This window comes from Aquarana catesbeiana, linkage group LG03 (genome assembly GCF_042186555.1).
Source record: "Aquarana catesbeiana isolate 2022-GZ linkage group LG03, ASM4218655v1, whole genome shotgun sequence".
In the NCBI taxonomy this organism is placed as follows: domain Eukaryota; kingdom Metazoa; phylum Chordata; class Amphibia; order Anura; family Ranidae; genus Aquarana; species Aquarana catesbeiana.
The window spans coordinates 219,790,482-219,817,134 of NC_133326.1; the positions used below are offsets into that span (position 1 = coordinate 219,790,482).

At 42.2% G+C, this 26,653-nt stretch overlaps 1 protein-coding gene across 5 annotated transcripts in view; it reads left to right on the plus strand.

The window, feature by feature from the left end:
- CADPS2 (calcium dependent secretion activator 2) overlaps window positions 1–26,653 on the plus strand; it is a 1,072,621-nt gene that overhangs the window by 171,419 nt on the left and 874,549 nt on the right. For all 5 annotated transcript variants that reach the window (XM_073619790.1, XM_073619788.1, XM_073619789.1 and 2 more), the window contains exon 6: window positions 4,344–4,465. In XM_073619790.1, coding sequence (XP_073475891.1) covers window positions 4,344–4,465 — 122 coding nt within the window. The remainder of the gene's footprint in view (window positions 1–4,343; window positions 4,466–26,653) is intronic.

Genomic DNA, 26,653 nt, shown 5'->3' on the forward strand with positions numbered 1-26,653 from the left:
GACACAGACAGACAGACAGACACAGACAGACAGACAGACACAGACAGACAGACACAGACAGACAGACACAGACAGACAGACACAGACAGACAGACAGACAGACACAGACAGACAGACAGACAGACACAGACAGACAGACAGACAGACACAGACAGACAGACACAGACAGACAGACAGAGACAGAGAGACAGACAGAGACAGAGAGACAGAGACAGAGTACTCATACACACAGACACACAATATACACACACAGAATACTCATACACACAGACACACAATATACACACACAGAATACTCATACACACAGACACACAATATACACACACAGAATACTCATACACACAGACACACAATATACACACACAGAATACTCATACACACAGACACACAATATACACACACAGAATACTCATACACACAGACACACAATATACACACACAGAATACTCATACACACAGACACTGAAAAGGTACTGGAGAGGTCGGGTAGCTATAATCTTGGGATTTTTAAAACATAGATTTTTACATACTGTCCCTGGTTTTATTGAGGCTGGCAACCCTGATGGGGCCCCTTAGTGGCATGGGGCCCCTGGGCAGTGCCCGAATGGTCAGTCCGCCCCTTTCTCCAATCACAATTTTTCTTCCCGGTTCATAAAGTACTGGTTAACACAATTAGGAAGGAGTGGAAGGATCCAGAAAAAGGACAGGTTTTTTTTTTCTAGGGCCCTTAAAAGAAGGTTTCCTTTTGAGGAGAACGAGGCGTTAATTTGGAATAAAAAAAAAAAAAATTATGCAACCTTTTCCCAGGTGTCAAGACTGACTGATCTTGCGTTTGAGGACTAGGGCTTACTTAAAGACGCCATGTACAAAAAGGCAGACTCTCTCTTTTGAGGAAAGCTTGGGATTCGTCCTTATCTAACCTAAAGCCAGCAATGGCCTCTACAGTAGTAGCCAGAAGCATGGAATGCTGGCTGGAACAACTTTAAGGCTATGTGGTATATCTTCACATACCATTTGCAGCTTCATCCCCAAAATTCCTGCAACTAGCAGGCAATTTGGGGGGAGGGGGATTTAGCACCTTTTAATTCAGGGCGCTGCCTTTCGGCCTTTCCTCCTCTCCCAGAGTGTTCACAAAAAAGATGGCAGTGGCTCTGGAGCCCCTAAGACTGAGGGGGATCTTCATAGTGCCTTATCTGGACGATCTACTACTGTTCGCAAAATCAAAAGATCAGGTACTGGCTTAGGTTGGCTTCTGCACCTTCAAAAATCGAACCTTGTACCATCTCAGCAGGTAAGGTTCCTTGGATACGAAATAGATTCATTAGAACAAAGAATCTTCCTCCCACAAGAGAAGGTAGAAAAGATGCAGATAGCTCTGAGAACTCTTCAAACCACCTCGGAAGTTTCAGTGAGGGAAGCCATGTCAGTTCTAGGCCTGTTGACCGCAGCAATCCCAGCGGTGCAGTGGGCCAGGCTACATGCTCAACGTCTGCAGTCAGAAATACTCCTGAATTGGACCCACCAAGAACCTCTGGAAAAGAAGTTCAAAATGGAAACAAAGGCAAAAAGGACACTTTGGTGGTGGAGAGACCAGAGGAACACCTCAAAAGGACTCCCCTAGACTTTACTGGTAACTCTGAGATTATCAAGAGATGCGGGCGCATGGGGGTGGGGAGCTCACCTTGAGGAACTCACAACACCGGGCGTATGGTCCAAGCCAGAGGCAAGAATGTCCTCAAATTGGAGGTGGTTAAAGGCTATCCATCTAAACCTCCTTTTTCTTTCAGCGGGCCCTAGGGGAACAGCATGTCCAGGTGTTATCGGACAATGTGACAGCGGTATTATACCTAACAAAGCAGGGGGGGCACAAGGAGCAAGACCCTGATGGAAATAGCTCACCAAATCCTGAGCTGGGCGGAAGACAATCTGGTCTCGCTATCCGCAGTCCATCTGAAAGGCATGGAAAACACAGCGGACCTTCTCAGCAGAAGGGAAGTAAGGGAAGCAGAATGGTCATTAAACCAAGAGATATTCAGATGATCACCGAAAGTTGGGGTCTTCCTCAGGTTGACCTCTTTGCAGACCAAATAAATGCAAAAACATTGGCTTTCTTCTCTCTCCAGAGACAGGATCAAGCGCTCGGCGTGGACGCGTTACCTCACAAATGGGACTTCCCCCTTGTCTTAACCTTTCCCCCGTTTTAATTAGTACCAAGAGTGTTAGCAAAATTCAGAACAGAGTCCATGGATCTGATCCTAATTGCTCCATTTTGGCCAAAGAGACCCTGGTACTCAACCCTAATTAATCTCTCAGCGAAACCTCCCTGGAGATTACCGATTAGGGAGGACCTTCTGGAACAAGGTCAAATTCTTCATCCAGATCCAGCATACCTCAATCTAACCCCCTGGTTTCTGAGGAAGAAATTCTAAGAAAAAGGGGACTATCGGAAAAGCTAATCGACACCCTTCTAGCAAGTACAAAGGTCACCAGCACAATTTATTTCAAAGTCTGAAAGTGTTAAAATTCCTGGTGTTCCAGCAAGAACTTTAATTTCATTAGCACTATTTCAGTTTTAGAATTTCTCCAGGAAGGAATGGAGAAAGGTTTAGCAGCAAAAAAGAGGAAAAGACCCTGTCAAAGGAACCCTTGTTGTTCAGATTTTTTTAAGGCTATTGCAAAAATTAGGCCTAGGCCTCTTATTAGTTTTCCCAAGTGGGATTTATCTTTGTAAAGTAAAAAGGTGCTGTGCTCAGATACTTCAATAGTACTCATGTATGGTCCATAATAGTCCAGTGGGGCAGGTATCAAGGAAGAGAGATTAGTTGTCAGGACTGCCACTAGAGGAGACAAGAAACAAGTTCCAGTAAAACTAGGATGCTTGCAAAAGGAGCGCACCTACCGCATCACTTGTGGCACGCACGCTTAGAAACGCGTTTCATTATAGTGACGTCATCATCCTGTACCACGCTGCTTGCAATCCAAGCCTCGTTTTGGCTCCCGCACTGCACGGCCATCCTCCATCATTACGGTGACCTGACGAGAGGTCTGAAGATACAGCAGTGTTACTCTGCAAGGATTTGCTGACCCACTGCCCTCAACTCTCCTGGGATTGGATGTTCTGCTTCCTGCCAGCAAAAAGGACTCTCTACTACTTGTAGTTCCTCCTACTCATCCCAGTGATGTACTCAACGACATTTACTTCCATGTGAGTGGATATTGTTTTTTACAATAAAGTGTTTTTGATATATTCTCAGAGGCGTCCCTCTCCTTGTTTCTCTGAGGAATTTATCTTTGGCTCTTCAGGGACTCACTAAGTCACCGTTCGAACCACTAGAAGAGACATCTTTAAGATTCCTGACCCTAAAGACAATGCTCCTGGTTGCAATGACATCTGCAAGTAGAATCAGTGAAATACAGGCACTATCAATCAAGGAGCCCTTTATAAGCTGTCTGCCGGACAGGATAGTGCTGAGGACAGATCCAGCCTTCCTACCTAAGGTGTCTTCGATGGTTCACCGCATACAGGAGATCTTTCTGCCCCATACCCTCTGGGCCAGGAGAAGGACCCTACCACACGCTGGATGTTAGAAGGTGCCTCCTTAAGTACTCGGAGGTAACGAAGAATCTTAGAAAGTCATCTTCTCTTTTTGTCCTAATGGAAGAAAGTCACAAAGGGGAAAAAGCTTCCAAAAGTACCCCAGGAAGGTGGCTAAAACAGGCTATTAAAGAAGCATACCTGTCCTTAGGGATGGAACCTCCAGAGGGAATATTGCCTCACTGTACACCGGCAGTGGTGGCTTCATGGGCAGAGAGGGCCAGGGCATCACCAGAGCAGAAATGCAAGGCTGCCATGTGGTCCAGTTTCTCGACCTTTATAATTTATATTTTACAAGTTGGCCTCAGACCAGTCCTTTGGCAGGAAGGTTTTACAAGCAGTGGTCCCACCCTGAAGTAAGTTCTCAGTTATCTCCAAGGTGCTGTCCTGAAAGGCGAAGGGAGAAAACCTTAGACTTACCGGTGACGGTATTTCTACGAGCCTTTCAGGATAGCAGCCTACTTCCCTCCCTAGGTTATTATGTATGGTTTATAATCGATGGGCTCGGTATTTGTCTGTCTTCCAGCATGTTGGAGGAACTCTCTGTAACCACTGACAGCATGGTGGAAGCAGCACGCTCTCCAAAATGCTGTCCTGAAAGGCATGTAGAAATGCTGTCACTGGTAAGTTTAAGGTGTTTTTTTTTTTTTTTTTTTATCTGCTTAAAATGTTTTAATTTAGATTGTTCCACATAAGGTGCATGTCTTTTAGTTTTTTCCTTATGTTTATTGTGTTGTTTACTTACAGATTGTTATTATGGAAGTTCAAGGACTGAAATCGGTGGCCCCTAACAGAATTGTTTACTGTACTATGGAAGTGGAGGGTGGGGAGAAACTCCAGACAGATCAAGCTGAAGCCTCTAGACCCCAGTATGTAATCTTATTTACAAAAAAAAAAAATGTATTGAACAATATTTACATTTATACAGCACTTGGTACAACACACTGCATTAGTAGAGCATCAAGCGAGTGGGTTACAGAGAAAAAAGCATCTTTGTAGTAATTGACCATCTCTGACAGTCGACTATTTGTAGCCAAAGATTCCCTTAGGGAAAAACGCAATCACTAAGCAAAAAAGTGAATAGCCAAGGCTACGACATACAGGAAATTATCTGTGCATAGCGGTGGAGAACTCTTATAATATGCACACCATAACTGACCCCTGCTCTTGTACAGTAAGAATAAAGGTGTAGGAAAACACTATATCCATAGCCTTCAGGAGTCCCCTCCTAAAATGCAAAGCAAGCCGGGCTTTTCAAAGTGTATAAAACAAACCGATATGGAAGAAAAGAGGAGGAAAGAGTAGAATATAAAGAGTGTCAGACTCCTCACCCTTTCAGTTACTAGTCTCCTACGAAATGGACGTATATGCTGTTAAGGTGAGTCTTCCTTGAAATGCCAGGGCTCCCAAATCTTATTGTGTTTATCAAGAGTGTTATTGAGGTGTGCTGTGAGGGTCTTAAGTTCTACAGCTTTGATTTTAGTGTATAGTTCCACTGCAGAAGGAGAATGCTTTTTTTTTTTTTTTTTTTTCCAGTGTAAGTTCCCCAAACAGCGCAATGCTGTAAGAATGTGTCGTGACAGTTTTTTGGCTTGCTTGGAAGGAATAGGAGGGAGCAGGCCTAAGTGAAATGCTTTCGGGGGAAGAGGGATGGCCATGTTGAGTAGATTATGTAGTAGGTGGTGGACCGAGTGCAGTATGGTTCAATACGCTGGCAGTGTCAATGTGGAGAAGAGAACCTAGCCCTTTCACACAATGCCAGCAGCAACCAGATTTGCTGGTTGGAAGCTGAAGAGTGGGAACTTTGAGTGGAGAGTGAAAACCAGTTTTGCTTTTGACTGCTGGTGATTGCTGTTTGCATTTTTAGGTGGTCTTTTTGGGGTCTTTTCTTGCAGCTTTTTAACACCTTTTCTGTCACTTTTTAAACGGCCTTTCTTTTTTTTCATTTCTTCAAACTACTAGTTAAGGGAAGTGGTTAATTGGTCACAGGTAATACAGATCCTATATAACTTTCTGTAGAACTCATTTATGAGCTTGCCACCTTTTTGCTTGCTGTAACTTAGACCAAGTGGAACTGTGGTGAGTTTAAAACCAGAGTTGAAAACAGGAGATTATAACATGAGTCATCAAACCTGTACGTAACATCTGAAATTTCTTTTTAGTAATATTATAACTAGGAAAATGTGTGCTAGCAAGATTGAAGGTTTTGTGCAATGCAGTGTGCCCCACAAATATACAACAATGGATCAACAGCTCCAGGATGGATACTGCTTCAACAGAATGGAGCAGGCTGCCCTTCTGGAATCTTGCAATAGCGATCTGGAGTGGCAAATTGCAACACTGGGCAGAACTGACAACTTGAAAGGGGTCCTCTGCTCACTGAGCAGATGGCTAGTGGGGTTAATGGGGAGGGTGGAGGGTTAAATCAGAATTATAAGGTAGGAAGATGGGTAATGCAGTTAGAGGGAGTGGTAAAGGCTCACAGAAAAGGAAGGCCAACCCTGGGTTTGAGCACCCTAACAGATTTGCCAAGTTGAGTGAAGATGTTGGGGTATCAAGCTCAGAGGTGGCAGCCCTAGATACCACTGCTCCCCCTAACAGCCCGCAGAGAAGCCCATCTAGTAGGGGAGGGGAGTGCAGGTAGGCCTAGACTGTTGGTGGTAATAGGGGATTCTATAATTTGAAGGACTGATAGAATAATTTGTCATCAGGATCGCCTCAACCGAATGGTTTGCTGTCTCCCTGGTGCCAGGGTTCAGCATGTGGTGGACCGGGTTGATTACTGGGGGGGGGGGGGGGGGCTGGGCATGACCCAGCTCTCTTGGTCCATGTTGGCACCAATGACAGAATTTATGGTAGGTGGAGGGTACTTAAGAACCAATTTAAAGAACTAGGCTGCAAGTTGAAGAGAAGGACCTCCAAAGTGATATTCTCTGAAATATTGCCTGTGCCATGCTCATTACAGTGCAGACAGGGAGATTAGAGAGCTGAATGCATGGTTAAAGTCCTGGTGTAAGAAGGAGGGATTTGGGTTTTTGGAGCACTTGGCTAACTTTTCATTGGGGTGCAACCTATATGCTAAAGATGGTTTGCACCTAAATGGAAGCAGTCTACTGTGCTGGGGGAGAGGTTTATGGGAAGGCTGGGGGAGTGTTTAAACTAGGATTGTGGGGGGAGGCGAATTAGATTATAATGGGGCAGACAGATCAGACAGGGGTCAGCCCCTATTGGGTGGAATGGGGGAGGGCTATGGCAGATGATTTGAAGGTTTCTATGTTACAAAACCATTGGAAATGGTTCTATTTGTACTAAAATAAAAATTATGCAACATACGTTTGCAAAATGTGACAATGAATTAAAGTGTTCACCAATGCCAGAAGTCTGCCAAGCAAAATAGGTGAGTTGGAACCTCTGGTGCACAAGAATTATGATCTAATTGGTATTGCTGAATCTTGGCTTCATTCTTCTCATGACTGGGCTAATAATAATCTTGGCTATGCGCTCTTTTGGAAATACAGGGTAAAACGGAGGGGTGGTGGTGTCTGTCTCAATGTGAGAGGTGTGAAAGAGGACGTAGTTGGAGAGTGTGATGCGGCTGAAGCATTATGGATGGACCTGGAGTAATGGCACTGCTGGGACAGTTAATGGGCAAAAATGTATAAACCTATTACAAGACAATTTTATGGTCTAGTTTGAGGCACCGACTAGGAGTGACTCTCTGCTGGACCCAGTAATCTCAAACCATGCGGAGCTTATTACCAATATTCATATAAAAGAACACCTGAGTAGCAGTGACCATAACATGATTTATTTAAATGTTAAAAATGTGTGTATTGTGGCGCTAAAATCAGTAACTAAAAAAAAACAGTCCAAGGAAGGTCTGAAGGGTGGGAGGAATCCAATCACCAAGTATAGTGCAGATGTGAAGGGGCACTCGACACCACGTGATAATGTAGTCTGCTTACCAGAAGGCTGTAAATAGTAGGCATGTATAGATATTCCCAATAGCATCCAGCTAAACAAGCTCTCTGGAACCCCTCGTCAATACAGACAACATCCGGATGGCTTCCTTCACAGATCAACATCTCCCAGAAATCACATCAGAAGTGGGACTTTCAAATATGCAGTCATCAAATACCCAGGAAGAGAAATAAGGGACCCATAGTGAAGCCCGTAATGATAATAATAATTTATTGTAGTAACTTAGTTTGAGTTCAAAATTGCATGCATCAAATAGGACAATTGGCTGCAGCGTTCAGCGTGCTGGTGTCAACCTGCCTGACATGTTTCATCCCAACGGATGTCTTCAGAGGCGTGGCTTCTCTTATCACCGCACTCCATATAAATAAGGAAATTGAGTGGATCAGAGGGGGAAATGATCCACCTAACGAAAAACAGCTGGACATAACCCAGTATGTTTCACTCGTGCGGCGCGCTGTGCGCACACGAGATACAACCAACCACCGGCGAGCGACTCGAGGAAATGACTATATAATAGCTGAGGGTATATTTTAAAAATTCAAGCAATCCTAAATAAAAAAAGGCTAAATAGAACTGTGGGTGGTAGTGAGACTAGCTATTGTTAATGAAGCTGTTAACATCCCACTCCACATTCAACCCAAAGGGCGTATAACATTTCAGGGTGTGTATCCAACGGGTTTCCAACCTCGAAATTTCTCTTAGTGTAACTACCTCTCCAATGGGAAGTGAAACGATCAATAGTAGTAATGGTGGTCCCGAATGGATTTTTATTGTGACATTCCAGATAATGGCGTGATACTGTATGCTTAGGAAACCCCTTTTTTATATTCGTTAAATGCTCTTTAACACGCACATTCATGGCTCTCATAGTGCGGCCTACACATTGTAGACCACATGGACAGGTCAATAAATACACCACATTTTTGGATGTACACGTGATAAAGGTGTCTATATCAAAAACTTTTGCAGTAGTGTGACTTAAACGGACGGATTTTTTTGTTTTTATTGCTATTAATGCGACAAACTTTACATTTGCGACACGGAAAGAAACCTTTAGAGTTTTGAAAAAAGGAGATTCTATTCGGGGCTTCGAGAACATTGGGGGCAACCTGCAATCTTAAAGGCGGTACTCCTCTATAAATGACCTGTGGGTATTCAAGTAGAGAGGGACCCAAAATTTTGTCATTCTTTAACACAGCCCAATGCTTTTTAAGAATTTTCTTTATCTCATAATGTTGTCTTGAGTAAGTGGTAAGTAGAGAAAACTCATGAGTGTTATTACCATTAGTAACCCTGTCTCTTCCTTTCAACATTGTAGCCCTGTCCGTGGTGGCAACCTCTTTAATGGTTTTATCCAAATCAGCATTAGAGTACCCTTTTTCCAAAAATTTGGTTTTAAGATCAGAGGCCTGCACAAAAAAATCTTCCTTAAATGTACAGTTACGCCTTAACCGGGTAAACTGACTTTTAGGAACCGCTTTCAACCATGACAGATGATGGCAACTCCCCTGTCCTATATAGCCATTTCGATCCGTCTCTTTAAAGAAAGTTGTAGTCCTGAACTTATTGTCAAAAATCTGTATATTCAAATCCAGAAAATGAATGGCGACCCTACTCATTTCAAATTGTAGGGCTATGCCCAAGTTGTTCTGATTTAATACCTGCATGAAATTAATCAGTGATGTTTCATTGCCATCCCATAGGAGGAGGATGTCGTCTATAGATCTTCCCCAGTATACACCAATTCTGGCCGTCTGTTAGCATAGACGACATCCTCCTCCCACTTGGCCATGAACAAATTAGCCATACTGGGCGCAAATTTTGCGCCCATGGCTACCCCTCTATTTTGGAGGTAAAAGGAACCCCTACACCAGAAATAATTGTGCGTCATGGCGAACCTAAGTAGGAGCAATATGAATTCCCTATGTGAGATGGATATAATGGTGTACAATGAGGACACGTCGGCAGTGGCCATGATGTAACTATCTTTTTATTCCAGGGTCTCTAAAACCTGTAGAACCTGGGAGGAATCCTTCAAAAAAGAGGGGGTCTGGAATACCAAAGGTTGTAAGAACCCATCGATATACTTCCCGATACGGGAGGTTACGGAATCCAATCCGCTAATAATGGGCCTCACTGGCGGGTTATCTAAACGTTTTTGTGAATTTTTGGTAAAAAATAAATAACTGGAATCCGGGGGTCCATAGGAACCAAAAATGCTTTCTCCTTTTTGTTAATCAAATGTTTATTAAAACCCTTGTCTATAAGTTTCTCTAGCTCCCTTTTATATTTTGCAGTAGGATCATGAAGGAGGGGGAGATAAGTTTCAGTATTTACAATATTGACTACATCCATTACTGTGCTGCCTAAAAACCCCGCTGCGGGGAAAACCTTCTCTCCTCTCTGTTTCATAAGTTTCAGTATCAAACAAAATTCTGCTCATTTCAGATGTATAAGCTTCTTTGACTAGGATAACAATCCCACCTCCTTTATCGGCTGGTCGGACAATTATGTCACCCCTGTTTTTTAAGGTTTTCATCCCGTCTTTAAATTTCTGATTATTTGGATCTTTTCGAATTTTCAGTTTTTCTAGATCATTCAAGACTAGATCCTTAAAAACTGAAATGGACGGTGGAACAAAACCTGGAGAGTTAAATAGTGAAGCGTTTGAAAGGCCAGAGTTTCTAATTTCATTGGCAGTATTATCTGCTCTGACGATGGGTTGGGACAAGAAGTGTCTTTTAATACTCATTTTCCTAATATATTTTTGTACGTCTATAAAGGCGCCAAATTTGCTCAAAGGTCTGTCAGGGGCATATTTAAGCCCATGATTTAATAGAAATTTTTCATTATCACTCAAAATAGCCTTGCTAGGATTAAAGATCCCAACATCTCTTAAAGTCTCCGTCTTTTTCGTTCTGTATCTCCTCCCCCCTCTGGACCCTCTTTTTGTTTGCCTTCCCCTTTGTTCTTTTGGGAACTCCTCGGAATAAAAGGGCTAGAGTGTGGTCCAGTGGGAGGGGGACCTCTGGGGGGGTACTGTGGTCTCCTAGGTGGACAAAAACCAGGGCTACCCCAATCAGAGCGCTCTCTGGTATTATAACCCACCCTCGGAGTTCGCTGTGACGGATGATCCACAATAATTCTATTGTCATATCCATCATAGCGCTCGTCCACCAAATAATGATCCTGGTAATATTCCAACTAATAATTATTATGAACCTTTGGATAAGGGACTACATTGATCGTTATGATGACCGCTATGATGGATATGACAATAGAATTATTGTGGATCATCCATCACAGCGAACTCCGAGGGTTGGTTATAATACCAGAGAGCGCTCTGATTGGGGTAGCCCTGGTTTTTATCCACCTAGAAGACCACAGTACCCCCCCCAGAGGTCCCCCTCCCCCTGAACCACTCTCTAGCCCTTTTTTTCCAAGGGGTTCCCAAAAGAACAAAGGGGACGGCGAACAAAAAGAGGGTCCAGAGGGATCTTAAAACCAAATTTTTGGAAAAAGGGTACTCTAATGCTGATTTGGATAAAACCATTGAAGAGGTTGCAACCATGGACAGGGCTACAATGTTGAAAGGAAGAGACAGTTTTCTCTACTTACCACTTACTCAGGACAACATTATGAGATAAAGAAAATCCTTAAAAAGCATTGGGCTGTGTTAAAGAATGACAAAATTTTGGGTCCCTCCCTACCTGAATACCCACAGGTCATTTATAGAGGAGTACCGCCTTTAAGATTGCAGGTTGCCCCGAATAGAATCTCCTTTTTTCAAAACTCTAAAGGTTTCTTTCCGCGTCGCAAATGTAAAGTTTGTCGCATTAATAGCAATAAAAACAAAAAAAATCTATCCGTTTAAGTCACACACTACTGCAAAAGTTTTTGATATAGACACCTTTATCACGTGTACATCCAAAAATGTGGTGTATTTATTGACCTGTCCATGCGGTCTACAATATGTAGGCCGCACTATGAGAGCCATGAATGTGCGTGTTAAAGAGCATTTAACGAATATAAAGAAGGGGTTTCCTAAGCATACAGTATCACGCCATTATCTGGAATGTCACAATAAAAATAAATTTGGGACCACCATTACTGCTATTGATCGTTTCACTCCCCATTGGAGAGGTAGTTGCACTAAGAGAAATTTCGAGGTTGAAAACCCGTTGGATACACACCCTGAAATGTTATACGCCCTTTGGGTTGAATGTGGAGTGGGATGTTAACAGCTTCATTAACAATAGCTAGTCTCACTACCACCCACAGTTCTATTTAGCCTTTTTTATTTAGGATTGCTTGAATTTTTAAAATATACCCTCAGCTATTCAAGAGCTGTTTTTATGTTATTCTTAGCAATATCATTATTGGTTATATATTGATTTTAATGTCTCTGCACATTTTTGGGTTTATTTATTGCCTTTTATTTATTTCAGATTTTGTGAATTTGCATTGCGCTGCACTGCAATCGTTTCTTTAGTCCAAGACAGTTGAATATGCCTAGCGTTTTTTTCTGTTCCTTTTGTTTTTTCCCTCTCATGGCCTTTGGCTATGGAACGCGGTGGCAGGCAGTTTGTCCGCGTTCTTTTGATACTTTTTTCTTCCTTTTTTCAATTGGACAGGTTAATGGCTATGATGCGGCATTGCGTCAGCTGTTGCCATCGTTATTACCCTATTAGGTTTTTTCGTTTGGCTGCCGGTGACGCGGTATCGCGTCAGTTGTTGCTGACCACGTTTAACCTATCAGGGCCTTTCACAGATGAGGACTTGTGCATTGCGCTGTTTTCGTTCTAGCAACGTGCGGGATGGCGTATAGTCATTTCCTCGCGTCGCTTGCCGGTGGTTGGTTGTAACTCATGTGCACGTGCGCACAGCGCGCCGCATGAGTGACACATACTGGGTTATGTCTAGCTGTTTTTCATTAGGTGGATCATTTCCCCTCTGATCCACTCATGAGTTTCCTTATTTATATGGCATGCGGTGATCAGAGAAGCCAAGCCTCTGAAGACATCCGTTGGGATGAAACATGTCAGGCAGGTTGACACCAGAACGCTGCAGCCGATTGTCCTATTTGATGCATGCAATTTTGAACTCAAACTGTAAGTTACTACAATAAATTGTTTTTATTATCATTACGGGCTTCACTATGGGTCTCTTATTTCTCTTCCTGGGTATTCAGGAAGACGAGGGGTTCCAGAGAGCTTGATTAGCTGGATGCTATTGGGAATATCTATACATGCCTACTATTTACAGCCTTCTGGTAAGCAGACTACATTATCACGTGGTGTCGAGTGCCCCTTCGCATCTGCACTATACTTGGTGATTGGATTCCTCCCACCCTTCAGACCTTCCTTGGACTATTTTTTTTAGTTACTGATTTTAGCGCCGCAATACACACATTTTTGGATTTTTATGTTTGATATCAACAAACTTTGCTGGCTGCTTGCTTTCTTATTGATTAGCGCATATTTTTCCCTGTGATCCAACCTTTATTTAAATGTTAGCTGTAAGCAGCAAATGCATACGGGAAAGCTAAAAACACTTAACTTTGAGAGCAAATTTTCCATGGATGAGACACAGAACAGAAATGTGAATTCTTCAAAAAGACTGTATGCAAACTCGCTGCAAAATATATTCCTTTGGGCAATAGGTTTTATTTTTAGCCTTTTAAACTTATGTGGCTCACGGCCATAGTTAAAATGGCTATAAATAATAAGAAAATAACTTTTAAAAAATATAAAAATGAAGGAACACTATCATCGTTTAAATGCTACAAAGAATATAACAGAATATGTAAAAAGGAAATCAGGGATGCAAGAATTCTAAGCAAGCGGCAGATTGCAAAAGATAGGGCAAACTCCAAAAAATTCTTCAAATATTTTAACCACTTGCCAACCTCCGCACACTGATATGTCAGCAGAATGGCACGGGTGGGCAAATGGGTGTACGTCCCCCCCCCCCCCCCCCCTTGCCTGCGGCGGTCAGATCCGTTAGAGGACCGATCAGTCCTTGGGTCCAGTCCAATGATTTATAGCCTGGTCCTGATGAATGAAATCATTCCCCTGCCTGTGTAAGTGTAAAAACAGACAGGGGAAGTGATGTTATCTCTCCTCGTGGAGTCTTTTTGATTCCAGTGAGAGGAGAGAGAACATCTAAACATGAGTTGCACAACACTACACTAACACCAGTACACATAGGTACACTTGTCACCCCCCGATCACCTCCACCCCCTCAGTTAACCCCTTCACTCCTTGTCACTGTGTCACCAATTGCAGTTTTCAGATTTTTCACTGATCACTGCATTGGTGTCATTTGTGACTGTAATAAGTGTAAGGGCAGTTAGTAGTATTCCCAGGTAGGTCTAGGGTACCCCCCCTAATAAAGGTTTAACCCCTTGATTGCCTCCAGTTAACCCTTTCACCCTCTGTCGCCGGTGTCACTAATAGATCTTTTTTCTGATTGCTGTATTTGTGTCACAGGTGACGCTAGTTAGCCAGTTGATTAGTTTCACAGTCAGGTTTTTATAGTGTCAGGTACCCCCATATATTGCCTAATAAAGATTATAACCCCCTGATTGCCCCCTAGTTAACCCTTTAGCCCCCTGTCACAGTGATCACCGTATTAGTGTTACGGGTGACACTGGTTAGTTTTTTTTTTTTGTTTTTTTTATAGCGTCAGGGCACCCGCCGTATATTGCCCAATAAAGGTTTAACCCCCTGATCGCCTGGCGAGTGATATCAGTTAGGTTTTAGCGTCAGTCAGGGTCTGCGTCGCCCCAGGCAGCGTCAGATCAGTGCCAGTAGCGCTAACACGCACGCACCATAAAATATATATATATATATATATATATATATATATATATATATATATATATATATATATATATATATATAAATATTTACAAAAATAGTTGTTGTTTTATTGTTCTCTCTATTCTCTCTCTCTCTCCTGCTCTTTTTTACTGTATTCTACAATGCAATGTTTTATTGTTGCTATGTCTTATCACGTTTGCTTTTCAGGCATGTAATTCTTTTATACTTTACTGTTTTTTATTGTTAACCATGTTTTTGTTTTCGCGTACGCCATTCAGCTACAGCACTGATTTACTTATCTTGACAGCAACAGCGTTTGCTCCCTAGATACGTAAATCAGAGACTCCAGCATTGTAGGAGGTGATTTCACCACCACAGTTAAAAAAAAAAAAAAAAAAAAAAAAAAAAAATGGTGCATGTATGCCCATAATTAGAAGTGGGTTGATGAAGGGCGGTATTCTAATGGTGGGCATACCCACTGATCAATCTCTTTTTTGGCGTTCAGCCCACAGGCTGCATGAAAAAAAGAACATTACTATGTATGCCCAACAAGGAATGGCAACGTACTGGTATGTTCTGGACTTTGAGTGGTTATACCAGAATGATGCCTGCAGCTTTAGGTATTATCTTGGTATCATTCTTTTCAGCCATAATTCTTTTCAGCCAGCGGTCAGCTTTCATGTAAAAGCAATCCCGTCCCGTCCCCCCCACCGTTTTCCATGGTTTTCTCGGGCTTCTCTGTCCGAACAGGGAACCCGAGAATGCAGCCGGTGGTTCCGCCAGCTGACCATAGAGCTGATCAGAGACCAGAATGGCTCCAATCATCTCTGTCCTAAGAAACCGGAAGCTTCTAGCTATTCTATTTCATTATTTAGGTTTTGCCAGATATAAACAGCGCCATTGGGACATTTGGTAAAGCATTTTATCACACCGATCTTGGTTTGGTCAGATGCTTTGAGGGCAGAGGAGAGATCTAGGATCGAATAGACCCCAATTTTTTTCAAAAAAGAGTACCTGTCACTACCTATTGCTATCATATGGGATATTTACATTCCCTGAGATAACAATAACAATGATAACAAAAAATTTAAAGGAACAGTTTAAAAATGAAATAAAAACAAAATAAGTAATTTAAAAAGAAAAAAAAAAAGCATCCCTGTCCCCCCCGTGCTCACGCGCAAAGGCGAACTCAGGCGTCGGTTTGGTGTATCACCGCAAAAGTCAGATCGAGGGCAGTAATTTTAGCAGTAGACCTCTGTAAATCTAAAGTGGTAACCTGTAAAGGCTTTTAAAAATGTATGTATTTTGTTGCCGCTAGACGTTTGTGCGCAATTTTAAAGCATGTCGTGTTTGGTATCCATGTACTCGGTATAAGATCATCTTTTTTATTTCATAAAACATTTGGGCAATATAGTGTGTTTTTAGTGCATTAAAACAAAAGTGTTTTTTTTCCAGAAAAATCGCTGCACAGATACTGTGTGAAAAAAAAAAAAGTTGCAACACCCACCTTTTTAATCTGTAGGGCCTTTGCTTTAAAAATAATATATAAAGTTTGGGCGTTCAAAATAATTTTCTTGCAAAAAAAAAAAATAAATATTTTTTTCATGTAAACAAAGTGTCAGAAAGGGCTTTGTCTTCAAGTGGGTAGAAGAGTGGGTGATGTGTAACATAAGCTTCTAAATATTGTGCATAAAATGCCAGGACAGTTCAAAACCAGCCAAATGACCCCTTTTTGGAAAGTAGACACCCCAAGACATTTGCTAATAGGCATTTTGAGTCCATGGAATATTTTATATTTTGCCACAAGTTTCATGAAAATTACACTTTTTTTTTTTTTTTGCACAAAGTTGTCACTAAATTATACATTGTTCAAACATGGCATGGTTATATGTGGAATTACACCCCAAAATACATTATGCTGCTACATGTGTGGAACTTTTTGGAACCTAGCTGCGTACAGGATCCCAAAAAGCACGTACCGCCTTCAGGCTCCTCACTGCAGATCAGTTTCGGAGGCCATGAAATGCCCAGATAGCACTGAAATGTCAATATTTTGTATGGCCACCATTATTTTAGAGCACTGCCTTAACCCTCTTGGGGATGGAGTTCAAAGCTTCACAGGTTGCCACTGGAGTCCTCTTCCACTCCTTCATGACATCGCGGAGCTAGTGAATGTTGAAAACCTTGTGCTTTTCCACCTTTATTTTTAAGATGCCCCACAGATGCTCAATAGGGTTTAGGTCTGGAGACATCACCTTTACCCTCAGCTTCTTTAGCAAGGCAGTGGTCGTCTTGAAGGTTTGTTTGGGGTCGTTATGTTGAAGTACTACCCTGCAGCCCAGTATTCGAAGGGAGGGGATCATGCTCTGCTTCAGTATGTCACAGTACATGTTGGCATTCATGGTTCCCTCAATGAACTGTAGCTCCCCAGTGTCAGCAGCACTCATGCAGCCCCAGATCATGACACTCTCACCACCATGCTTGACTGTAGGCAAGACACACTTGTCTTTGTACTCCTCACCCAGTTGCTGCCACACAGGCTTGACACCATCTAAACCAAATAAGTTTATCTTGGTCTCATCAGACCACAGGACATTGTTCCAGTAATCATGTCCTTAGTCTGCTTGTCTTCAGCAAACTATTTACGGGCTTTCTTGTGTGTCATCTTCAGAAGAGGTTTCCTTCTGGGATGACAATTTAATGCAGTGTACGGTCTGAGCACCGACAGGCTGACCTCCCCCCCCTTCAACCTCTGAAGCAATGCTGGCAGCACCCATACCTCTATTTCCCAAAGACAACCTCTGGATTTGACCCTGAGCACGTGCACTCAACTTCTTTGCTCAACCATGGTGAGGCCTGTTCTGAGTGGAACCTGTCCTGTTAAACTGCTGTATGGTCTTCGCCACCATGCTGCAGCTCAATTTCAGGGTCTTTGCAATACAATATTATTACAAATTAAAAATTCGGCATTTATAAGTGTTATACTTTTTTCATAGCAAGCTTGCAAAATCTACATAGTTACATAGTAGGTGAGGTTGAAAAAAGACACAAGTTCATCAAGTCCAACCTATGTGTGTGATTATATGTCAGTATTACATTGTATATCCCTGTATGTTGCAGTCGTTCAGGTGCTTATCTTATAGTTTTTTGAAACTACTGATGCTCCCCGCTGAGACCACTGCCTGTGGAAGGGAATTCCACATCCTTGCCGCTCTAAAGCCTCGTACACATGAGCGGACTTTAAACAAACTTTTCCGTGGATTTCTGTCCAAAGGGCGTTGGCTGTGAACTTGTATTGCATACACACGGCAGGACTTTTTAGGCAACACACACGAATGTAGTGACGTTTCAACGTACTGACGACACTGCAAAAGATGAAGTTCAGTTCTCCGGTGTCACCCTTTGGTCAACTTCTGTATTGTTGTTTGATCTTTTGTATTGGTTCTGAGCATGCGTGTTTGTACTTTGGACTAAAGTCCGATGGTTTTGTGTACACACGATCGGACTAGCCGACGTAGGACTTTTGTTACCGCCAAGTGTGTCTGTTATCACAGCCAACATTTTTCTGATGAAAACCGAAAAAGTTTGTCCGATGGATCGTACACACGGTCAGATGTTGCCTTAAAACAGCTAATTTGCATGTTTGTTGTCAAAAAGTCCGACCGTGTGTATGGGCCTTTACAGTAAAGAACCCTCTACATAGTTTAAGGTTAAGCCTCTTTTCTTCTAATTTTTATGAGTGGCCACGTGTCTTGTTAAACTCCCTTCCATGAAAAAGTTTTATCCCTATTGTGGGGTCACCAGTATATCCCCTCTCAAGCTTCTCTTATCCAGAGAGAAGTTCAGTGCTCGCAACCTTTCCTCATAACTAATATCCTCCAGACCCTTTTATTAGCTTTGTTGCCCTTCTTTGTACTCGCTCCATTTCCAGTACATCCTTCATGAGGACTGGTGCCCAGAACTGGACAGCATACTCTAGTTGCGGCCGGACCAGAGTCTTGTATAGTTTTATCTCTGGAGTTATTCCCCTTTTTAATGCATGCCAATATTCTGTTTGCTTTGTTAGCAGCAGCTTGGCATTGCATGCCATTGCTGAGCTTATCATCCACCAGGTCCTTTTCCATCCTAGATTTCCCCAGAGGTTCTCTCCCCAGCGTTATTTTACATTTTTCTGCATCAAAACTCATTTGCCATGTAGTTGCCCACCCCATTAATTTGTTCATATCTGCAAGGTTATTGCCCTGCTTAGCTTAATATCGTCCGCAAATACAGGGATTGAACTGTTTACTCCATCCACCCAGGTTGTTTATGAACAAAATGAATAGGATTGGTCCCAGCACAGAACCTTGTGGGACCCCACTACCCACCCCTGACCATTCCGAGTACTACCCATTTATCACCACCCTCTGAACTCGCCCTTGTAGCCAGTTTTCAATCCATGTACTCAACCTATAGTCCATGACAACGGACCTTATTTTGAAAAGTAAACGTTTATGGGGAACTGTGTCAAATGCTTTTGTAAAATCCAGTTACACCACGCCTACGGGCCTTCCTTTATCTAGATGGCAACTCACCTCCTCATAGAAGGTTAATAGATTGGTTTGGCAAGAACGATTCTTCATGAATCCATGCTGATTACTGCTAATGATACCATTCTCGTTACTAAAATTTTGTATGTAGTCCCTTATCGTCCCCTCCAAGATCTTGCATACTATTGATTTTAGGCTAACTGTTAGGCTAACTGTATATCTATCGCACGCACTTTTTTCCCCTTAAAATCAGGGGAAAGTCGCAGGTGCGTGTTATACGCCGATCCCGAGCTGTCACATTTTCAAAATCGCGGACCGCGATTTGAAAATGGCGCCGCAGGAGCCGAAGTACACAGAGCCGGTCCTCGGCTCTTTCCGGCGGCTCTCGTTTACTTTCGGCTCCACTCGTAGTCCCGAGCGGAGCTATCCTAACCTACTCGGATAGCTCCGCTCGGGACTACGAGTGGAGCCGAAAGTAAACGAGAGCCGCCGGAAAGAGCCGAGGACCGGCTCTGTGTACTTCGACGCCGGCGGCGCCATTTTCAAATCGCGGACCGCGATTTTGAAGCCCTGGAAGCAGGGACAGGGGATCCCAGGCTGCACTGGGGCAAGGCTGCACTGGGGCAAGGCTGCACTGGGGCAAGGCTGCACTGGGGCAAGGCTGCTCTGGGGCAAGGCTGCTCTGGGGCAAGGCTGCTCTGGGGCAAGGCTGCTCTGGGGCAAGGCTGCTCTGGGGCAAGGCTGCACTGGGGAAGGCTGCACTGACATGGCTGCACTGAAGGGCATTTAAATGTAAGTTTTTTTCCCTTCAACTTCCCTCCTAAATTGGGGTGCGTGTTATACGCCGGTGCGTGTTATACGCCGATAAATACGGTATATAAAGTCTGAATGCTGATGCTGATCCCTCAACCTTGTATTTTTTGAAGGCCTTCTCCTTTGCTTTTATATGCATTTTTACATTGGAGTTAAGCCATCCGGGACTTTTGTTTGCGCTTTTAAATTTATTACCCAATGGGATGCATTGGCTAATGCCCTTATTTAATATGCTCTTAAAGCAAACACATCTCTCCTCCATGTTCTTTGTTCATAAGATTTAATCCCAATTCATGCGTTCTAACAAGGTTCGTAGTTTAGGGAAGTTGGCTCTTTTGAAATTCAGTGTCTTTGTATTCCCCTTATGTTTCCTATTTGTGTGATTTATACTGGAACTAATTGACCTGTGATCGCTGTTTCCTAAATTGCCCCGTATTTCCACATCTGTGATCAGGTCTGTATTGGTAATCGGTAGATCCAGTAACGCTTTATTTCTATTTGGTGCGTCTACCATCTGAACCATGAAATTGTCCTGCAAGACATTTAGGAACTGGCGAGCCTTAGATGAATGCGTGGTTCCCTCCACCCAGTCTATGTCCGGATAATTAAAATCCCCCATTATGATAACACTTCCCATTCTTGCTGCTAATCCAACTTGTGATAGGAGACCCGTCTCCCCCTCCTCCCTCAGGTTAGGGGGCCTATAACATACTCCCAGTATTATGTTTCCCTTAGCTTCATCCCTTTGGAGCCCTACCCATAGGGATTCCACCTCCTCCCTAGCTCCCTTAGTGATGTCATCTCTCACATTCACTTGTACATTATTCTTGATATATAGGCATACCCCTCCCCCTTTTTTACACTCTCTATCCCTGCGATAAAGGTTATTCCCTTGAATGGTTGGTTGCCAGCCAATCATGAGAGCTGTTAAACCAGGTCTCTGAAATTCCCACAAAATCCAAATCCTCCTTGTATAACAGTATCTCTAGTTCACCCATCTTGTCTGCCAGGCTCCTGGCAATGGTGAACATGCCACGTAGTTTAGACCTTTTGCATACTATCCTCTTATTGGGTGTTTCCCGAGATTGCAACTAGAACTTGTTACACTTACCTTGGGTTTATGTGCTTTAGTCAACCTACCACTAATGCCCTCAATACTACCCTCTGGAATATATTCCACTCTGACTATCTCTACCTCTGGACCCCCCCCCCCCTATCGCCTAGTTTAAAAACCCCTCTAAGTTTTTGGCCATCTTTACTCCCAGCTGATCTACACCCTCCTCACTTAGGCGCAGTCGGCTCAGTCCTCCAGGAACCCAAACCCCTCCTTACTACACCAGCTCTTCAGCCACTTGTTTACTTCCTTAATCTCCCTCTGCCTTTCTGGTGTGGCTCGATGTACTGGTAGTATTCCTTAAGAAATATATTTGGTTTTGTGATTAATCATAATATTAATACAGTATGTGTGACTGACCTTGATCGGATGTTTGGTCAAATAGACCTTCAACTGGAGCTGAGTCAGTAATATGCTAGATATTTTTGGTGCATGTAACTAGCTGGAAGAGAACACCTATAAGATATCTGCTATCTTGGTATAAAATGTCATGGGAAGTCGAGAATAGTCAGGACCTATGTAATTGGAGGAATAATACATATATTGGTTTAAATACTGTTAGGATTAGTGTAATCTCTGTTACAATCATTAGTATTTGTATGTATTTACTTAATGTTTAAGTTGCTAATATGTGTTTAGTAGATTTTTGCTTATATAACATGATCAACACTTTACAAAACAAGAATAGAGTGTTACATGTGAGTTTAATTAAAGTCCATATATAACTCTGAGTTAGTACCTTCTCTTATATGACATATTGCATGCCACACAAGGTTCTGAGTTTTGTGAGGTTATGACGTCCGCATGTAACATATAAGGTCAAGACTTCGATATTCACACAGACACATACAGGAAGGCTGACCAATCTTCAGACATATATACACACACGTCTATTCATCTACCCTTTGACAAGTGCTAGACAGGTGATTCTCTCTGAGTAACCTTTATACTACGTCACTTCCTCCAGCCGTCTTGGAAAACTCAGACTCAGGCATTAAGATAAAGCACATGGAAAGATACACAGACATTAAGCACACATGCTTCCATAAGCTTGTCACAGATTTATAACTACTTATTTTTGTTTCATATATTTTTACCTACACTGAACTGTTATACTTTTTACATTATATTTATGATGCCAACTGTGTGACAAACTCGCACTTTGTTTTTAAGTCAGTCTGACTATCAATGCTATTCATCCCAAAACACCTATAAGATATCTAAATTATAACTTCTCTTCAATATTCTTCAGCAATCTTCTTGTAGCCTAGGCCATCTTTATGTAAAGCAACAATTATTTTTTTCAGGTCCTCAGAGTTCTTTGCCATCAGGTGCCATGTTGAACTTCCAGTGACCAGTATGAGTGAGAGCGATAACACCAAAATTAACACACCTGCTCCCCATTTACACCTGAGACCTTGTAACACTAATGAGTCACATGACACCAGGGAGGCAAAATGGCTAATTGGGCCCAATTTGGACATTTTCACTTAGGGGTGTACTCACTTTTGTTGCCAGCGGTTTAGACATGGCTGTGTGTTGTTATTTTGAAGGGACTGCAAATTTACACTGTTATACAGGCTGTACACTCACTACTTTACATTGTAGCGAAGTGTCATTTCTTCAGTGGTTTCGCATGAAAAGATATAATATATTTACAAAAATGTGAAGGGTGATATACTGTTTAAGAAAAGATTAGAGGAACTGAATTCATTCTCTTGATAAGAGGAGATTGGGGGGGGGGGGGGTGGTGTGATCAACATGTACAAATACATAAGTGGTCCATATAGTGAACTTGGTGTTGAATTTATATGGTATTGTTTTTTTTTTTTTTTTGTTTTTTTTTGATTGAACTAAATGGACTTGTCTTTTTCAACCTGACTATGTAACTTGTCTAGGGGTTACATAGTGGGTTACATAGTCGGGTTGAAAAAAGACACAAGTCCATCTAGTTCAACCAAAAAAATAAAAATGCAATCCCATATACACAATCCTTCATCCACAGTTGATCCAGAGGGAGGCGAAAAACCCCAGCAAAGTATGCTCCAATTTGCTACAGCTGGGGAAAATATTCCTTCCTGATCCCCCGAGAGGCAATCGGATTTTCCCTGGATCAACTTTATCTATGAATGTTAGCACTCAGTTATATTATGTACATTTAGGAAAGAATCCAGGCCTTTTTTAAAGCAGTCTACTGAGCTTACGAGAACCACCTCTGGAGGGAGAACTAAGAGAGTTTGGGACTTTGTGTGAGGCAGGTGGCAATAGGACCAGGCAGTGCATATATAGTGACTTAATGATTTTATTAACATAGAGGGTAAAAAAATCACACTCCATATGAAAAACATTAAAGGCCAATACATATATGTAATTGTTGAATAAAGTACAGTTCATGAACAATATAATTAAAGAATACAGCTACATAAACCAAGTAATTAAGGTAAATACAACCTTTGAAATTGATGTGGCAGCACATTGCAGTTACCAGTATATGGGTTAATTAAACAGTGTAATAGGGGGTAATGAGAGGGATAATGAGTGGATACAATGATAACTAACTGAAACAAAGTTGCATCCTTGACGCATTTCGTGTAAAGACACTTCATCAGGAGTGGATGCATCCATTACTCTGTGGGAAATATTAATATAAAGATACCGATAAGTTCTGATAAGAACTCCAGCATCAAAGGAAATTAAGAGTATTATAATTTGATTACTTGCATAAGACTAGAAAAAAAAATGAGAATTTTGTAGGAGTTTTTTTTCATAGAGCATATAAATTGAGCTTTTCTCTGCCTGAGAACACACATCCTGCCAAGACTCTGGGGTCAGTTCCTCCCCTAGGGCCTTTTCCCATTTGGTCATATATTGCTGTTTCCCTTGAGGTTGTATAGGGAAGGCCTTTAAGTTTTATAAATATCTGTAAATTAAGCCCTTTTAAGAGGGACTTGTCAAAACTGTTTGTTCAAATTGTGTTAATTTAGAAAATTAGAGGGAGTAATAGACTGAGCTTAGTTACGTATCTGTAAGTATCCATAGTATGCTTGCAGTGGTAAATGGAATCTATCAAACGATAGCAAATTTCTGGCCCTGGCGTTCACCAAGTGGACACATTGAATTAACTTCTCTAAAATGCAGGGCTGGGATATAAGAGAAGTTAGAATATCTGGCACACTTGAGGTTGAAAAGAGAGCTTGTCATTTAGGGATGCCCAGTTCGTAATACGCGTAGGTGCATAATCGCTCATCGCACCATGGATCTTGGTCTTGCCAGTATCAACATTTAAGTATTAGCCAAAGTCTTTTCTTTGGATGTTTGAACTTAAATCCAGTACAAAAACCAAGAAAGGGCTGCACACACTGCAGTGATAATGACATTCGTGCAGTAGTATTTTTCAACTAAACCTTTGCCTAAAACTGTGTATTAAAATTAATTGTTCATTTTCAGATAAACCTGTCTTTTAAAAAATGTAAAACTAATCATATACACAGGTTCAGAAGTCAAGAATAACTAGGCATTCTAATCTGCAAGCTTTCATACTTAGTGGGGTCAAAGGCTGTCCTGTTCTATTCCATATCTGGCCAATAGGGTTGCGTTTAGGGACCATACTGCTCCAGCATAGATGTGAGTGATGTTATTGTGCTTTCCTCATACATATGGGAGTATGTAGGGGAACTGAAAGGAGAAAAGCAGCACATACTTTTAGTAACAGTGCAAATATTTATGAAATTAATCTTTTGATTTTTAAGCCCATTATTAGTTCTGAAGTAAAGAATACTGTAACATAATTGAAAGCCATCAAATGATTATGGCAGTTAGCAAGTGGTTAGCACTTCTTCTATCAGCACTAGTATCATCGTCCCGAATCGGCACTAACTGCCCGGAGTTCTCCCTGTGCATGTGTGGGTTTCTTCCGTATACTCTGGTTTCCTCCCACACGCCAAAGACATGTTGGTAGCTTAAAAGGTTAAAAAGCAAGCTTGATCCACTCTCTGGCTTTTGAAAAATTTTTGGGCAATTTGGGGCATTTTTTAGGCATTTTGCTAGGCACGCCAGAAAAACCCAGAAGTCACCCTGTGGTGCCACAGCACCCTGGTTGTAAAAAGGCTGGTATATGCTATATCTGTGTGTGTGTACAGTGCTGTGCAAAAGTTCTAGGCAAGTGTGAAAAATGCTGTAAATTAAGAATGCTTTCAGAAATAGAAGTGTTAGTAGTTTCTGTTTTAGTTACTTTTTATCAATGAACAAAATGGAAAGTAAATGAACAGAAGAAAAATCCAAATCAAATCCAATATTTGGTGTGACTACCCTTTGGCTTCAAAACAGCATCAATTCTTCTAGGTCTACTTTGCATACAGTTTTTGAAGGAACTTGCCAGGTAGTTTGTTCCAAACATTTCTAAGAACTAACCACAGATCTTCTGTGGATGTAGGCTGCCTCAAATTCTTCTCTCTTCATGTAATCCCAGACAGACTCCATGTTGAAATCAACGCTCTGTGGGAGCCAAACCACTTCCAGGTCTCCTTGTTCTTTACACTGAAGATTGTTCTTAAAGACATTGACTGTATGTTTGGAGTCATTGTCCTACTGCAGAATACATTTGGGGCTAATCACATTCCTCCCTGATGGTATGGCACAAGTATAAGTATCTGCCTGTATTTCTCAGCATTGAAGATACCATTGATCTGACCAAATCTCCAACTCCATTTGCAGCCTCCAAATTTGTAAGGAACCCTCACCATTCTTCACTGTTTCCTTCAGACACTCATTATTGTACCGTGCTCCAACCCTTCGGCAAACAAACTCCCTCCTGCTACAGCTAAATATTTCAAATTTTGACTCATTAGTCCAGAGCATTTGCCTCCGCTTTTGTGCATTGTTGAGATATTTAGCCTGGTCCACACATTGGATGTATGACCTTTCTCATACATCATGGGACACAAAGTTAGGCAATATTCATTACCTACTGGGTTATACGCCATCTCTAGGTGAATGGACACTGGTAGACAAAGTCTTAGACAGGAATGGATCCCCTATATAACCCCTCCCATACAGGAAGTACATCAGTTTTTTACCAGTGCCTGCTAGGTGGATGGGCACGTTTGTTTGAGCTCTCTTAGCTTCAGGTCTCTAGTCCCACAAACGGTTCTTAAATGAATGAAGGGATTGACCGATCGGATCCATTTGACACAGGCTCTATATGCTTAAATAAATGGTACCCGAGCCTCGCAAAGAAGACTCAAGATCCTGCCTGTAATGCGACCTCTGGGCACTGGACCCTGCAAAGTGGAATCCTGGACACCACAGTGCTAAGGTATTCCTGCAGGGTGCTGTACAGGTCCAAGGGAGTGGACCCTAAACATGAAAAGGGTACCCAGTCCTTGAAGGTCCTCAAGTGACAGGAACCCGCCGTGATGGGTGAAGATTGGGCTCTTAGTTTACTAGGCTGCCCTGCGCCTGGACAGCTAAGTGAAACCCCTTTATTTACTTATTGTGGGGTGTCCCAGTGATTGTAACAATCAGTCAACCTAGCTAGATGCCGGACACCTGTGTGCGGTGACCATACAGGGGAGTTTTGGTCTAGCTCTAGGTGTTTGCAAAGTGTATCTTTTTTGCTTGTGTCTGGCTGTTTTTTACCTGTATGATGGCGCACGTGCGTTCGCAAGACCGTTGTTGTGCTCAGCAGTTTGGCGGCCATGGCACACGCAGCTTCACCATAGGCGTTGTGCACACTCGGAGCCACAAATGTGCCATAGCCTAATCTGGGCCCTCAGAGATTCGCATCATATGTGAATA